Source organism: Octodon degus, unplaced genomic scaffold (assembly GCF_000260255.1).
Source record: "Octodon degus isolate 3935 unplaced genomic scaffold, OctDeg1.0 scaffold00060, whole genome shotgun sequence".
Taxonomy (NCBI): Eukaryota; Metazoa; Chordata; class Mammalia; order Rodentia; family Octodontidae; genus Octodon; species Octodon degus.
In genome coordinates this window covers 12,148,371-12,163,679 of record NW_004524636.1, presented here as the reverse complement: position 1 = coordinate 12,163,679, position 15,309 = coordinate 12,148,371, and the positions used below count along the sequence as shown (strand labels likewise).

The 15,309-nt window shown below is 39.6% G+C and overlaps 1 protein-coding gene and 1 pseudogene across 1 annotated transcript in view; both read right to left on the bottom strand.

Moving 5' to 3' along the window:
• Sptlc3 (serine palmitoyltransferase long chain base subunit 3) overlaps window positions 1–15,309 on the bottom strand; it is a 186,076-nt gene that overhangs the window by 89,055 nt on the left and 81,712 nt on the right. The window contains exons 3-4 of the mRNA XM_004634340.3: window positions 4,175–4,329; window positions 1,150–1,298 (exon numbers count right to left, since the gene is read on the bottom strand). Of these exons, the coding sequence (XP_004634397.2) occupies window positions 1,150–1,298; window positions 4,175–4,329 (304 nt within the window). The remainder of the gene's footprint in view (window positions 1–1,149; window positions 1,299–4,174; window positions 4,330–15,309) is intronic.
• LOC105742567 lies at window positions 11,269–12,136 on the bottom strand (annotated as a pseudogene).

Genomic DNA, 15,309 nt, shown 5'->3' with positions numbered 1-15,309 from the left:
AATACACAGATATTATGTTTTAGAGGTTAACATTCAATATATAGCTATTAAATTGACAATGAATAAATCATTTGCAATTGTATCTTTATTTTTATTTCTCTGTTATTATACCTTTATTCATTTTTAACACTGATTGGTGAGCTTCCATTATTATTTCTGTTTTATGTTTTTCTTTTGAGCCAAGGTCTCATCATGTAGGCCTGGCTAGCCTCAAACTCTTGCTTCTGCATCTTAAGTGCTGGAATTACAGGCATGTACCATAATGCTTGCCTTTTAATTTTTCTTGGTGAGGTCTTTGTAAATGGTAAATTTATCCCAACCTTTTAAAAGTTCCCATAATTCACTATGCCCCTAATTTCTCATTGTACACAGAAAGTAAACATCCATGTATGTGTGAAAGAATCCAATAGTCCGTAATAGTATTGGGTCTTCTGCTTGACGGGCAGTGTCAGAAATTGTTGACCTGAGTCCCCTACAGCTCAACATAACAGCATGGCTCTACTTCTTATACTTCACTTTTATACTTTTCTGCTGGATGGTTAAGACCAAGGTAAAGCAGGACCTATGCAACAAGAGTTGTAGCTTTTGGATCTGATAAGGTCAGTGAATTCCCCTCCGGATTTATACTGAGATCCTGTACTTCACAATGTAGATCCTTTGTCAGTGTCAGCCATGTGGATGAGTCACGGCCATTGCTTGGCCAATATGCTCTCTGTGAAAGCCTGAGAGAATGTTTTCTCTCCATGTGACTCTCCTTAGGCACACTACATCATCGATCACATTCCTCTTTGGCCCCATAATCTCCTTGATCAGAAAATTTGGGACACTACTGAGTTACATGATGTTACAGTACAAGTTCTCATCTGTCCTGAGTCTTAATTGACCTTGGAAGGCTAGGGCCAAAATGTTGGCTTTTATTCAGGAGAATTAAAATGCAATTACTGAATACAGTGCTTGGCAGTGGCAGAATGTTTGAAATTTTCAAACAATAATTTCATGTTCGGTTTTCTTTTGAATTTTGTTATAGCTACTTCACACACACACACACACACACACACACACACACACACACACACCCTAGTTTGAGAAGTAGCCACAAGGAATTCAGAATTCAATTGGATAGAATTCCAAATTGACAAATGTACTTACCCATTTCTTGCCTGGTGCTGGCTATGCCCACACCATATGTCTCTAAAACATCTTTTACTGTCCTCATAGAGTCATCATACTTGTTTGCAAGTCCAAGGAAGTTATAGGAGCCAATGTTGATGACATCTTTGATGATTTGTCCTGTAAACCTGCAGGGAGACACATGAACACAAAGATTATCTCATTGCATGCCATCATGGTCCAAATAGACCTCAGTCAAGCCCACATCATACATTTTCTCTTCTTGTTTATAACTTACTCCATTGTCAGCAGTTAAAGGTTTGTCCTTAAATGGAAGTGTTACGTTTTGTGTCGTGTTGTCCTCCCAAAGCCTCATGCAATCATGGGGTGGGGACTGCTAGAGTTTGAGACTAACCCATGATCCACTGGGATTATGGGTCTTAGTACTGCTGGGATTATGGTTGTGAGTATTACACCCAGACTTGGGGAGGATAGCCTGAATGTAACATAAGAGAGACAGAGATAGACTTCTCTGTTGCCATTGTTGCTACTCCTCCATTTGCTCTCTCTGTTCTTTGCCACCACCATGAAAGTTTGCTCTTTGCTATGTGCCACTCTGCCTTGGACCCAGCTGAATAGGAACTGAAACCTCCAGTAGCTGTGAGCCAAATAAACCTTTCCTTCCTTCATTTTGATTGTTGGATATTTGTAGCAGCAATGAGAGAAGAGTAACTGAGACAGAATTTGGTACCAAGAGTGGGATGGTTGCTGTGGCTAAGTTTGACCATGTGGATTACAAGTGTCTGGGAATGGCTTATGGGAATAGATAGGAAAGATTTGGAGAGGTCATCTACTTGCAAAGAGCTGGAACAGCTTTGGCTGTTCTGTTTGGGAGATTCTGGTCAGAACTCAGAAGACCAGAAGGCTGATAGAAAGCCTGCCTGTAAAAAAACAGGCTGGGGAGGTTTCTGCTGGGAAGAAGTACTATGTTTGTTGTTGGACTCTGGATGATTTATGTCATGGCTTGGCCCAAAGTTTGTCTGAATTTTGCTCATATCCAAAGACTTTGCCTGAGACTGAGATTAAACATGGTGGACTGATTAATCTTTCAAAAGATATTTCAAAGTAGCCAGATATTGGAGTGGTGGCATGGCTGTTACAGGGGACTTTTAGTCAGACTTAAGTTGAAAATCAAGAGCAAAGAGCCAAGCAGGATGACTTAAAATGCTGTGAGTTTGGCCAGAAAGGAAGCACCAGGAAGGCTGTGGAAGGTGAAGACAGAGCTGAGAGGATCTCCATGGCCAAGAAGGAATCAGAGAGTGGAAAGGATGGCCTGAGGGAATCACAGGAGGCAGCAGGTCTCCACCCTTTGAAGTCTCAGAGCTGCAAAAGTCAGGTACTCTGCCTTGAGGAAAAAAATTGCTGAGTCCCATGTTCCAGAATGTCAGCAGTGGCCACCCCACTTCTAAAATGGCACTAGCATGAACAATTTGTTCCTCAGAATCAGGGTCAGAGTGTTCATTGATCCAGGCCCTTGACTCCTACAACCAAGAGAGAAGGAAGCCTGGTTACTGCTCCAGCTGGCAGCAGACTTTGGCATCATCCATGTGGCATTGATTTTAGGCAAATTCAGAATGCAAGAGTTCTGTGGTTAAGAAAGCTTCCACCTTGATTTCAGAAGAAGGCCTGGGAGGCAAGGTTGTATGCCCCTGAGAGAGCTGTGTGTAAAGCTGTGAGTGAGAAGCCTATTCAGTGGAAACCATGGAAGTTTGGAAAACCAAGGAATATAGATCATCTGAAGGAAACTGCAAGGAGGGAGCCAAGCTGGCCTAAGAGGGAAGCCATGGAAGCTACCATCAAGAGTGGCATAGAGGCAGAGCCACATGGAGTTCACAGCTCAACACAGATTGCTTTGGATGTTCCACTTGAAACTAGGATTTAATGCTTGCCCTGCTGGATTTTGGACTTGTTTTGGTACCAGTGTTTTGTATTCCCCTGTTTGCAACTTTTGGAATGATAATGTCTATCTTGTGCCTTGGAATTTTGGATGAGTTTGACTTTTTTTGTACAAGGCCTCACAGCAAAGAGTTTGCCTTGGATCTTGGAGGAGACTTGGGACTTGGACCTCTCAGCAATGCTGAAACTGTTGGGACTTTGACAACTCTTAGACATGGATTCCTTTTGCACAAAGGGATGTGCATGAAACTTTGGAGGTTCAGAGGCAGAATGTTATGGTTTGTGTCTAGTTGTCTCTTCAAAGCTTCATGCAGTCACGAGGTGGGGACTTTAGAGTTTTGAGACCAACTCATGATCTACTGGGATTATGGGTTTTAGTACTACTGGGATTATGAGTGTGAGTATTACACCCAGCCTTGGGGAGGATAGCCTGAATGTAACATAAAAGAGACAGAGAGATAGACTTCTCTCTCTGTTGCCATACTTGTTGCTACTCCTCCATTTGCTCTCTCTGCTCTTTGTCACCACCATGAAAGCTTGTGCTTTGCTATGTATCACTCTGCCTTGGACCCAGCTGAATATGTACTGAAAATTCCAGTAACTGTGAGCTAAAATAAACCTTTCCTTCCTTCATTTTGATTGTCAGATATTTGTCCCAGCAACAAGAGAAGAGTAACTGAGACAGAAAATGGCTCCATGATGAATGGGGGCAGAGCACCAGAGAACAATATCCTGAACTGCAGCGTCACCTGCGTTCTGATGCTCCTCATTTTGATAACTGGTTTCATGATACCTATGCTCTGGCTTGAAGTCCAGTAATGGACCAGAACAATGGTCATCAGTGCCTCCATTGGCAGAAATAGAAGGAGACATTTGGACAAATTTTCAGGGCTGGCCCTGTATGTGTTGCCCCTCTGACACAGCTCTCACCTTAGTTATAGATTAAGCAAGCCACCTGGACAAATTAGTGACTACAATTTTCTTTGGCACATTAAGGGCCAGCTGCTTCTGTGCTCCCAGCTTTCAGATCTATAATCCAGTGCCCCCTGCCAACATTTTTTGTGAAAGAACTTTTTCTCCACCAAGCCCTTCCAGATGGCTGTCTCACCTGAATGTCCAGTTATAGTCATCTGACACTCTCTCCATCACATCGAAAAGAGGCCCAGGGGCACTGCAGATGGACCTGCTCCAGTTATCTCTGATTCGCATGTAAAGGTTCCGCGTATAAAAATTCTCAAAGTCTTGGTACAGCGGCACAAAATGCTGTTATAGCAGAATAACAGAGGTAAAAGATTAGCTTGCTCTTACAATTCAAGACTGGAAGGAAGACCTGGAAGAGACTTGTAAGTAATCCATCTACAGATGGTTTTTGAGCAAGAGTCAGTGGGTGAGTGAACAACAGGGACTGCAAATAACCTCTGAGAGCTTCATTGTTTGTTTGTTTGCTTGTCTGTTAGAACCAGGATTGAACTCAGGTCCCTGTGTTTGCCAGGCAAGTGCTTATTCCACTGAGCCATCTCCCCAACCCTGAGAGCTTCATCCTTAAAGAACCTACTCTTACTGGGTGCACGGGCCCAGGCTGATAACTTCAGTACTCTGGAAGGTTGAGACAGGAAGATCACAAGTTTCAGTCCAGGAAGGACAACTTAGCACAACCCTGTCTCTAAATAAATAAATAAATAAATAAATAAATAAATAAATAAAAGTACATAAATAGATGGGTTAGGGATGTAGCTCGCTGGGTAGACCCTAGCCTCAAATCTTAGTACTGAAGAGAAACCCCAAACAACAATAATAAAGTAAAATAACAGATAATTGTGCAGTGGGAGGCAACCTAGACAAGCAGCAGTTACACAAGAAGTCCCTGTAGTGTTCCCAGGAAGGGAAGTCTCCAACTTAAGGGCAACAATAGATGTTGATGCCCAAAGAAGTTTAGTCACCAATAAAGAAACAAATGGTTGAGATGATCATTTGATCCTAAATTTTGGAGTGCAGATAACCTCATTTATGGAGTTCTCAAAAGTGGGGATGGATTTGCTTCTATTTTTTATTTTTATTTTTATTTTTTTTTCCAGTTCAGGCTGCCATAGGGTGGGTCTGGTGCAGCTTCTGGAGCTGAGAATCAAACCACGGTCCTATGTGCCCAACCACATTTGCTTAGGTGGTGCTTTAAATAACTGAGCTATCTGGCAAGCCCCAGGGGATGGATTTGAACTGTTGGGCCTATTGGCAAAACTGTTATTGGCAGGGACTTTGCCGTCATTTGTCTGAGGGTCTGACACTGAGATGATCAGCTTGTGGAGGCACCAAGCAGGCTTCTCATGTGGAGGTGACAGCACTGTGTCTCTTTGTATGTATAATGCTTAACAGGGTTTGGGTGGGGGGTCCACCATCCAGCTGAGGCTTCTCAAAAGACATGGCTCATTTTATTTGACAGCAAATGTTAAACAGAACTCTGACCATTAGAGAAGTGAAAACGAAAACAACACTGTGATTCCATCTTGCACAAGATATCAAAGAGATCGTTCTTTAAAATATTAAATAAAAAAATCAAATAACATTGATAAATCCTTAGCCAACCTTATCAAAAAAAGGAAAGAAAGGACTCAGTTCTGTGCAGTTAGAAGTAAAAAGGGTCTGATGGTTTTTCAAAACTATATTGTATTCTTTATTTTTTTATTAATTTTATTGAGAAACAAACAGCAATGAGACAGTTTCAAAACCAATTAGTAGGACAGTTTCAATAATTAATACGTTGCATATTGTTGTCTTTGTAGTGGTTATTCACAGTAGAAGATGCAGACATGCTATCTTGTCCAAACACTATTAGAACAAATCTTTCTTCTCATTAAATTAAGAGAAAGTAGCTGTATAGCTATCCTAACTATTCCGTATATACAGATACAAAATGGTCCTTCATCTATATCCCCTTTTTTGTTTAGTTTTGTCAGAGATGGGTCTTTAAAAAGAAAAAAAAATAAAAAGAAATGAAATTGGTGAAAGCACAACAGAGTCTTCGGAAATCCAGATGATCATGTATACCTACTTCAATAACCTGTATTCTAACAAGATATCAGCACAGAAGAAGATACATATGAATTACAAACCTGAATCAAGAAAATATAAAATTTCTAAATAGACCAATGTCAATCAATGAAATTGAAAATATAATTAAAAACCTACCAACAAAGAAATAACCAGACTCTGACAGAATCACTGCTAACTTGTATAAAGAATTTAGAGAAAAATGAATGCTATTACTTCTTAAACTCTTTAATAACATTGAAAGGGAAATAGTACTTATATTCCTGGAAGCAAGCACTACCCTGATACCAAAGTAGAGAAGGGTACAGTCAAAAAACAGAACTATGGCCAATTTCCATAATGGACATAGATACAATAATCCTCAATGAGATACTGGCAAACATAATGTAGCAAATCATATGAATCCTACCATGACCAAGCAGGATTCATTGCACAGATACAGGGATGGCTCAAAATATGCAAAGCAATAAGTGTAATACACCATATTAACAAAGCTGAGGGCAAAAACTTATGATCATCTTAACAGATGCATTAAAAAATATTTGACAAAGTTCGATACTCATTCATGGTAAAAGCCTTACAGAAAATTGGAATAATTGGTCTTTATCTCAATCTGATAGAAGTCACCTGTGACAAACCAACAACCAACATCATACTAAATGGTCAAAACTTCAAAGTTTTCACTCTAAGTTCAGGAATAAGTTAAGGATGTCCACTATCACCACGCTTATTTGATATGTGGAGCATTTAGGTGAGAGTACCTCGAGACCAAACTCTTAAGTATAATAAATGAAACACACATTTTTGAATAAGAAATCATTTCTCTGGTGTGAGAAACTGAAAGTATAAATAAGGACCAAAATGTATAATAGATTCTGAGAAATGGGAAGAAAATGTTCAAATGAGAAGGGTAACAAGGGAGGGTGGAAAGGGAAAGAAAAGAAGGGACAAGAAACAAAGAATAAAGGGCCAGCCAAATAGCTCAGTGGATTAAAGCTCCTGCTTAGGTAGATGCAGGGGCTGGGTGTTCGATTCCCAGGCCTGCTGTGCAGGCTGTGCCCTTGGGGCATGTTGAGCCAGCAACTGAGACTGGCCGTGGTGGCACGCACCTGTAATCCCAGCACTTGGGAGGCTGTAAACAGGAGGATCATTACAAGCCCGATCTACGCAGTGAGACCCTGTATACCCTGCAAACCCTGTCCTAAAAAAGGACAAAGAATAGAAGGGAAAAATGGGAAAGAAATTTTTTGTAAATAATGAAGGGGGAACGAGAGTGAAGGGATGAGTGGAGAATGGATAAAAAGAAACAGCAAGCTATATCATGTACAGCTACAAATTTCCTATGATGAATGTTATTATTCCTTATCTCTGAAATGTACCAATTAAAATTTTAAAACACACAAAAGAAGACATCAAATAATACCAAATGCTGCTAGGGCTGTGGGTAGAAGGAACCCTTCTATATTTTATAGGGGAATGTAAACTAGCACAACCACAATGGAAATCAATGTAGAGTTCAAAAAATATAAAGATGAGAATTCCACTTGACTCAGATATTTCCACTGTATGTATTTTCCTGAAAGAATTAGACATCTTATTATACTGATAATGCATACCGACCAGTGTTTATAGTATCAGAATTCATAAAGGTTAAATCTTGGAAGGAGCCTTTATGGCTATCAACAGAAGAATGGATAAAGAAAAGGAGGTATTTGTATGCAATGGAGAATTATACTGTTACTGATTGAATCATTTGTAGGAAAATGGATGCATCTTATGACCATAAGATTAAGTGAAATAAATTAGATGTTCAAGATCAATATTGCATAGTTTCTCTTATGGGAGAAACTTCAACTATCAATGAAGAGCAAAGTAAAAGATAGGTAATAGGAAATAGAAAAAATAGAACTTTTTCAGAAGGGAAGGGGACCTAGAGATGGAGGAAGGGGTGAGGCACAGGAAGAGAGTGAAAAAAACATTAGGATGTGTTGTTTATGCACCAACACCATACAGGGAACATAATCATTATATACTGTAAGTATGTACCAGTAACAATAGAAATTGAACAAGATGGAAAAGCTGAAGTATAACCTAAGTCAAATACCCTGAGCATTTGTCATGTTATATCAGGATGGAGGGTCATTTTCCTGGGGCACCGAAAGAAGCATTGTGTGAGGAACCTTGGAGTAGGATAGAATGAGGTTGTGAGTGGCATGGATGTTTGGAGAGGGTGCTAGGGGAATGGCTTTGTCCACTGGAAATGTAGAATGTGTTAAATATCAGGCACATCCTTCCATTCTTGCTTAGAAACTGTGTTGGCTCCCTTCTCACCCTAGGTCAAAGCCAAAGTCCTGATTCATTCGGCTCCCATGGAATTTCTTCTCGCATCATCTAATTACACTCCGGGAGCAGGGTTTGGGTTGTGATGTTGCCAGCTCGTAGAGCAGGGATCTTTACCACCTGCGCCAGGAGGCCAGACTTCATTTTGCAGGCAACAGGGAGCCATTGCAAATGAAATGGAGTTAATCTGTTGAAGGGAGAAGGACCATGTGAACATCTCTGGGAATGATCTTCTTGTGTACTGGCCTGCCCACTTATTCCCTGACCTTTTTATTCCAGAACAGAAGAAAGGGTGTAGGTTTTAATGGCAGGTGGTTGTATCTAAGGCCCAGCCCTGTTCCTTCACCTTTGAGTGCTCAGTGACTGTGACATGATTCATGGAGCAGGTTATGATTTTCTATATGAGAAAAATGCTATATACTAGCAATTATCTATTACATATGAATTTGTAACTGCCAATTACATTTCTTGTACCAAATGTATTTTCTCTAGATAGCAGTGAGATACGTTTTATCATTATTTAAGCTTCAAATTTGATAATCAATGATATAATATTTACACATTATTTTTTCATTTTTAAAGTTTGTGGGGTTTTTATTTTAAAGAGAAAAACAAAAGAGTTTCAAAACAGGTTAGTTGGAGAGTTACAATAATTAATACATTGCATATTGTCTTCATAGTAGTTATTGGGAGTGCACTAGTGAATACTTTCACATTTTTTTGTAGGGTAAAACATTTTGAGACAGCAAAATTGTCTTGTTTTAGATAATTCATTTCTAACTTTTTAATGTAATAACTATGAAGCCTTTTTACTGCTTTATGGGTTGTGGATTATTCTGTTTTCAAGTATTCATTGTGGTTTCTAATTTAAAGCTATAATATCACAAAGCCTATCAAAATCAAGGAGAAATAGATCTGTAAATATTATTTGTGGAATTTCACTCTAAGTGGAATTGTAATTCTGTTTCTTTTAAAGAGGAGTCTTACCCCAAATAAAGTAGCAGCTGCTTTTGGAAAGAAGGCAAAAAGAAACAAAACTTTATAAAAATTAAAGCAAATTAATTTTCTATTTGTAATAAGATGCATGAAGGACAGAGGAGACACTGATCATAGAGCTTACATATGTGTTTGGCATACAAGGAAAAGTCACCCAGGAGGTGAATGATTTGAGTTGTGGTCAGCTTCTGCCTCCACCCTCTCTCTTGGTGACTTCCCAGTGACCTCGTGGTTATGCAGCTTTCCTATAAAAACCAGTGACAACGTGATTCCTGGTTTACAATATGGAAAGCTATGACCAGCAAGTTTCCAGGCTATGGGAGGAGAACTTGTCACTGAATTGAAGAAACAATGTATGACCGCCTCATCTCCTGCTTCCTGAAAATGCATCATGACGGCCATCTGGGAAAGGCTGGAAACTATTTCTTCTTGCCTCACCTTTCTGCCTCCTGACTGAGAGCTCTTCCTGGGCACCTAGTGTGGAAATGGGAAATTACCTCTTTATTGAGATAAATGTTGAAATTACAATGATTGGCATCCATTCTATGGGTTCAGGGAAGACTGCTTGTTGGAAATGATCTTGCCATTCAAAGACAATATATTTTTTCTTAAGCAGTTTTTATTAAACTCAAAGTATTAAGACAAGTACGAAATAAAGTTGTAATCAGAATACTGTATCAGTCAATAAAAAAGGAGAAACTACTCTGGTATGAAGAGATATAAAAATGACTATACAATCTGTGATAGGATTGACAACTTAAAATGGGCAGTTTTCTTGTTTCTTCTAGAAATGCTAAATTTTCTTAAGAAAACAAATGAAATACAGCACTTTCTGCATAACCAAGAAAATATTTAAAGCAGTCCTAACATGACTAGTAGCATATCAGACTCTATTGCTTCTATTTAACAGCCTTTTTGAGCACATGCCTACTTTGTTTCCTAGCTTTAAGGACAATTTCTTCTAAGGAAAACTAGTTCATCATAGCCCTTAAATAATTTCATTTAAAGTTATAACCTATATAGAAATGAACACCTCAATCTAGATACACCAGTGGCAACCATTCCTCACATGGACTTCTCTTAGAATAAACCCCCATGGCTGGCAGGGTAAGGTTATGTTATGGGCCCTTCTCTCCCTTAGCCACAAGCCCTCTTCCGGGATGTGTTTCTGTTACCCTCACCCTTCATCCCCATGCTGACATTCACGTTTCCACCCCCCAAAGTGCAGTTCACAGTAGCCTTCCTAGGGAATGGTTTTAAAGAGTGGCCCAGCCTACATGCTTTTTTAAAAAAGCTCCCTCTCAACCCCAGAGGTGATGAAAAAAAATTCTGTTCTTGGAATATTTAAGCCTTCACTAGGTCACAGAGGTGTGCTCTGATGAACACCTTTGTTTTATTTGTTGTGGGTTTCTTTTTAAACTACTTAAATACCTTGGGACATAATGGAGAGAGCATTTCAGTTTCCCTAAGCTGAGGGCCAGAGAAGGGAGAGATTCAAGTTGTGGGCTTCAGTTTGGCTAAACTTCAAGCCCAATTCCTTGCTTGGGTTCTTTCACAGGAACTAGTTATTGCTTTCATAATCCTCTTACAGGGGATGTTTCACAGAGGCAGTGACCTCCACCTGTGATAACTCTGCTCTGAAAAACAAACCAGACCAAGAGCTCTTACCAGAAGTAAGCGTTTTGGCTTTCAAGATCATTGAAACTTCATTAGTGCAGTTTAGAGAAATGTGTAAGATTTGGCATATGTTAAATGATTATTGTTACAATGTTCTCGGGTTTCAGGGGTTACTGTTTTGCACATGTGCCATAGCTCAATGGATCAACCAGTTTGCACCATTTTTATGTTGGCAAAAATTCCTTCTCTTCCCTTTGAACATTGGAGGTAGAGAGCTGCTTCATCCGAGTCTCCAAGGCCCGGCGCTCAGGAGAAGTGTCTTTTTTGTTCTTAACCCTGACACCACCACTACTGCTGAGACCTCAGTTGTTGTTGGTTTTGTCACTTGTTTTATTCTCTGCCCTTTCTGCCCTGTCTCCTCGTTCTCCCTCACATTCTGGGGAGGAGGCCTCCTTGCACTCACTCCGAGGGCCCAACACTGCAGAACATCATCCCAAACTCTGACAGGGACATAGGACTGGGCAGGTCCAGGGTGCCGGGCCTTGCGACCACGGGAAACTGGTCCGGTACCTCAGAAGGGCTTATTGATCTTGAACTGAAGCTGGACACAGGTTGAGTTTTTGAGTCATCTTCAGTTGCATCACAAGGTTGCTACAGTTGTCTTCAAAAGCCTCCGAGACCACAGAAACCGCATCCAGCTCAGCTTTGCCTCCTGACCTGTCCTCCGCAGAGGCTCCCCTGCCCTTGCGCCCTCGCCACAGTCGCTGGGCCCCGCGGCGCTGGAGCGCCACCACTTGTGGATCTCATGTGAGATCTGCTCCAGGTTCTTCAGGGTCATCTTATACTCGCCTTTCACCAGGGTCAGTTTGGCCTGTAGGTCATCTACCGTCTTCTTCAGTTGTTCGGGCTGCACGTAGTACTTTCCCTTGAGTTCAAAATAAGGTTTGGACTTGTTGATGGCTCTCTTGAGTTTCTTCTCCAGCTGTTGCATGCGGCCTATGGTAGCGTTGTACCTGGCCACTGTTTTCTTATGCACCAATTCACTCCTTCTCTTGGTCTGCTCCGCCTTCATGACATCATTTCAAAAAAAGTCTTCTTCAAGGAAATTAGTAGGCAGCCTACGATTAAACCAACTTCCCCGGGCCAGCGAGTCTGCTCAGCCGACTTCAATAGCAATATTGTGAATTAGGTACTTAAGAGTAACTTTTTCTTGCAGAAAAAGAAGGGCCAGTCTTTTAACCACACAAAGGTATAATTTTGTGTGTCATATAAATTCTAACCTAGATCTGGTATGCAAGTTTGGTAGCTTAAATGTTTCTAAAATGGACAATTGAGCTGGGGAACCCACTTAGAACTGAAGTTATATTCTGGGCAGACGCTGACTGGCTTTTGGGCGTTCTAATTCTGTGTGGGTGTATTTTCACCACACCCAATTCTTTTAAGCAGCCATATGCTTTCTTCAGGAGTAACCAACATCATCTAAAGGTCCATGTCCTCTAGTTTCAGACAAACTTCTCACGGCCATTTAACTGCAAGAGAGAATGAAGCTAAATTTGATATTTCAGGAACAGAATCATTGTGATGGGATGCATCTCTTTCTGCCTGTGAATTTAATTCATCACTTGACTTACTCACTAGCCTGTTTTTTCCCTGACACAAGTGGCTAAATATGACAGAACTCCATGTCATCAAGACTCAATCATTTTTGGCGATAAGGTGTAAGGAAGGGCAAATTCAACCTGAACAGATTTCCTAAAAAATGGCTGTTTCTCCTCCAGTGTGGTAGTCTTTCTTTTACTACAGTTCTAAAATTATAAAAGATAATTTATAATTTTCTAAATGCTATAGGTATTTCTCTGTAATGTTTTTAAATAAGTTAAACAATCAATATTCTTTTCAATGAATGATACTACAGAGCTTGTTGCTTAAAGGAAGTGAGAAGAAAATATCCATGGCCAGTTGTAAAAAGCTCTGCTAAATATGGAAGCATTATCCTACTTATTCAATGTACCAACATGCCTGTACAGTAGCAAATAAAATCATAGCTTTATATAGAAAGAAACTAGAGTCTATCAAACACCAGTTATTCATGTGTGTCTATGTGGACACTTCTGTTCTTATTTCATATTTCATTTGATATTATTTCTTTTTACTAAATAGCTGTTTCTTTTTACCATGCAGCTTGAATAATAAAAGAGTCTAGGGCTTTTCTTCTTATACATACAGGTGACTACATTTAAGGCAGTTCTTTGAGGTAGGAAGAAACTCAAAGGAAGAGTGGCTAAATTAAAATTTTTAAGAGATAAGATTGTGTAATAGGTCAGATTGTAGGTGTTCTACAAAGCCTTATTTGTTAAAGGCTTGGTCCCACCCTACAAAGCTATTTGGAGGCAGCAGAATCTTCAGGAGGTGGGGCCTGGCAGAAAGCAGTAAGTCACGGGGAGTATATCTGTAAGGAGATACTGAGGCCCTAGTTTCTCACTCACTTTCTTTCCCCAACCCCATAAGGTGGGCAGATTTACTTTTCCTTCCATGATGTCCTGCCCAAAGTGATGGGGGCCAAGTGGTGATGGACCAAAACCTTTGAAAATGTGAACCAAAATAAACTTTTATTCTCTTTAAGTTGTTTTTCCTTAGGCATTGTGTCACCATGGAGAAAAGCTAACCCATATGGCAATTGAGTGAAACACTACATTTGGTACTTGTACATTCTACCACTCCTCTAAAAGTCTTATAAAATGACACAAAAGCAGACATTTAGAAAACAAAGTTAGAAATGCTTAGATAATCCAGAGGGCCATCAATAAATTACACTTGTTGGAGGATCACAAAAGACACAATATGAATAAGATCTAATATAGAAGAGATAAACCCAAGGAAACTATGATTCAAAATACTTTCAGTGAACTCTGGAGTGGACAAAAATGAACTGTATGGAAGCTTCTAGTTTGGAGTGAAGAGTGATACCAAATTGATATTTAGGGTGACCAACTTATAAGTTAGGTCCCTTCATCCATCTTATGTTAGACTAACGAGTAAGAAGTGGCAGGCCTGCCCACAGGACCAAGCTTAGTGCTAAGCATCAGTGAGGAAGAGCAATAGCAATGCCCCAGTGCAGAGAGCTGGGAGCCCCACAGAGAAATCACAAGGACTTATGGCTTTAATAACCCAAAGTTTTTTCAATAATTGAAAAGGTATTACTGGGCTTTTTTTCAAAAAAAAATTTTTTTCTGTATTTAGGACAGGGTCTACAGGGTGTGTAGGGTCTCACTATGTAGATGGGATTCATAGTAATCCTCCTGTTTTTAGTCTCTAAAGATCTGGGATTACAGGCATGCACCACTATGCCCGGTCTATTACTGGGTTTTTAAAGATACATCACAAAGCTATAGTAATCAAAACAGTATCATATTGACAGGAAAACAGACTTACAGATCAATGGAACAGAATAGACAACTCAAAAGTAAATCTGTACACTTACAAACATTTGATCTTTCACACAGGTGCCAAGAACATACAATGGGTAAAGAGCAAACTCCTTAGTAAATAGTGCTGAGAAACTAGATACTTACATCAGGAAGAATGAAATTAGATCCTTATCTCTTTCCTTACACAAAAATCAAATCAAAGTGGATTAAATACCTAAGCAGGGCGAGCCATAATGGTGCACAACTGTAGTCATAGCACTCAGGGAGCCATGTTGGATGATTCTATGTTTGAGCCTAGTCTGAGCAACTTAGTGGCTTCATGAGTTCATATCTTAAAAAAATAATTAAAAGGATTGGGTTATAGCTTGCTATGAAAGCCCTGGGTTCATTTCACAGTATTATAAACAAACAAGCAAATGAATAAACAAGAAAACAAACAGACAAGCAAACAAACAAATGGGCTTAAACATAATTTCTGAAAGCATAAAGTAATAAAGAGAAACTGAGGGTAAAAGCTTTTTGGTTTGGTCTAGAAATGATTTCTTTTGGATATGACCCCAAAAGTACAGGTAGAAAATGATAAATAGACAAATGAGGTTATAATAAAATACAAAGCTTGAATAATAGCAAAGGAAATAACCAACAAAGTGAAGAGACAACCTACAGAATAGATGAAAATATTTTCAAACCATATTTACAATAGAGGGCCATTATCAGAAATACATCATGAGTTCAACACAACAGCAAGATAACCAAATTAAAAATATCAGTCCAACTAAAAATATAACACAATTAAAAATAACCCAACTATCCATAT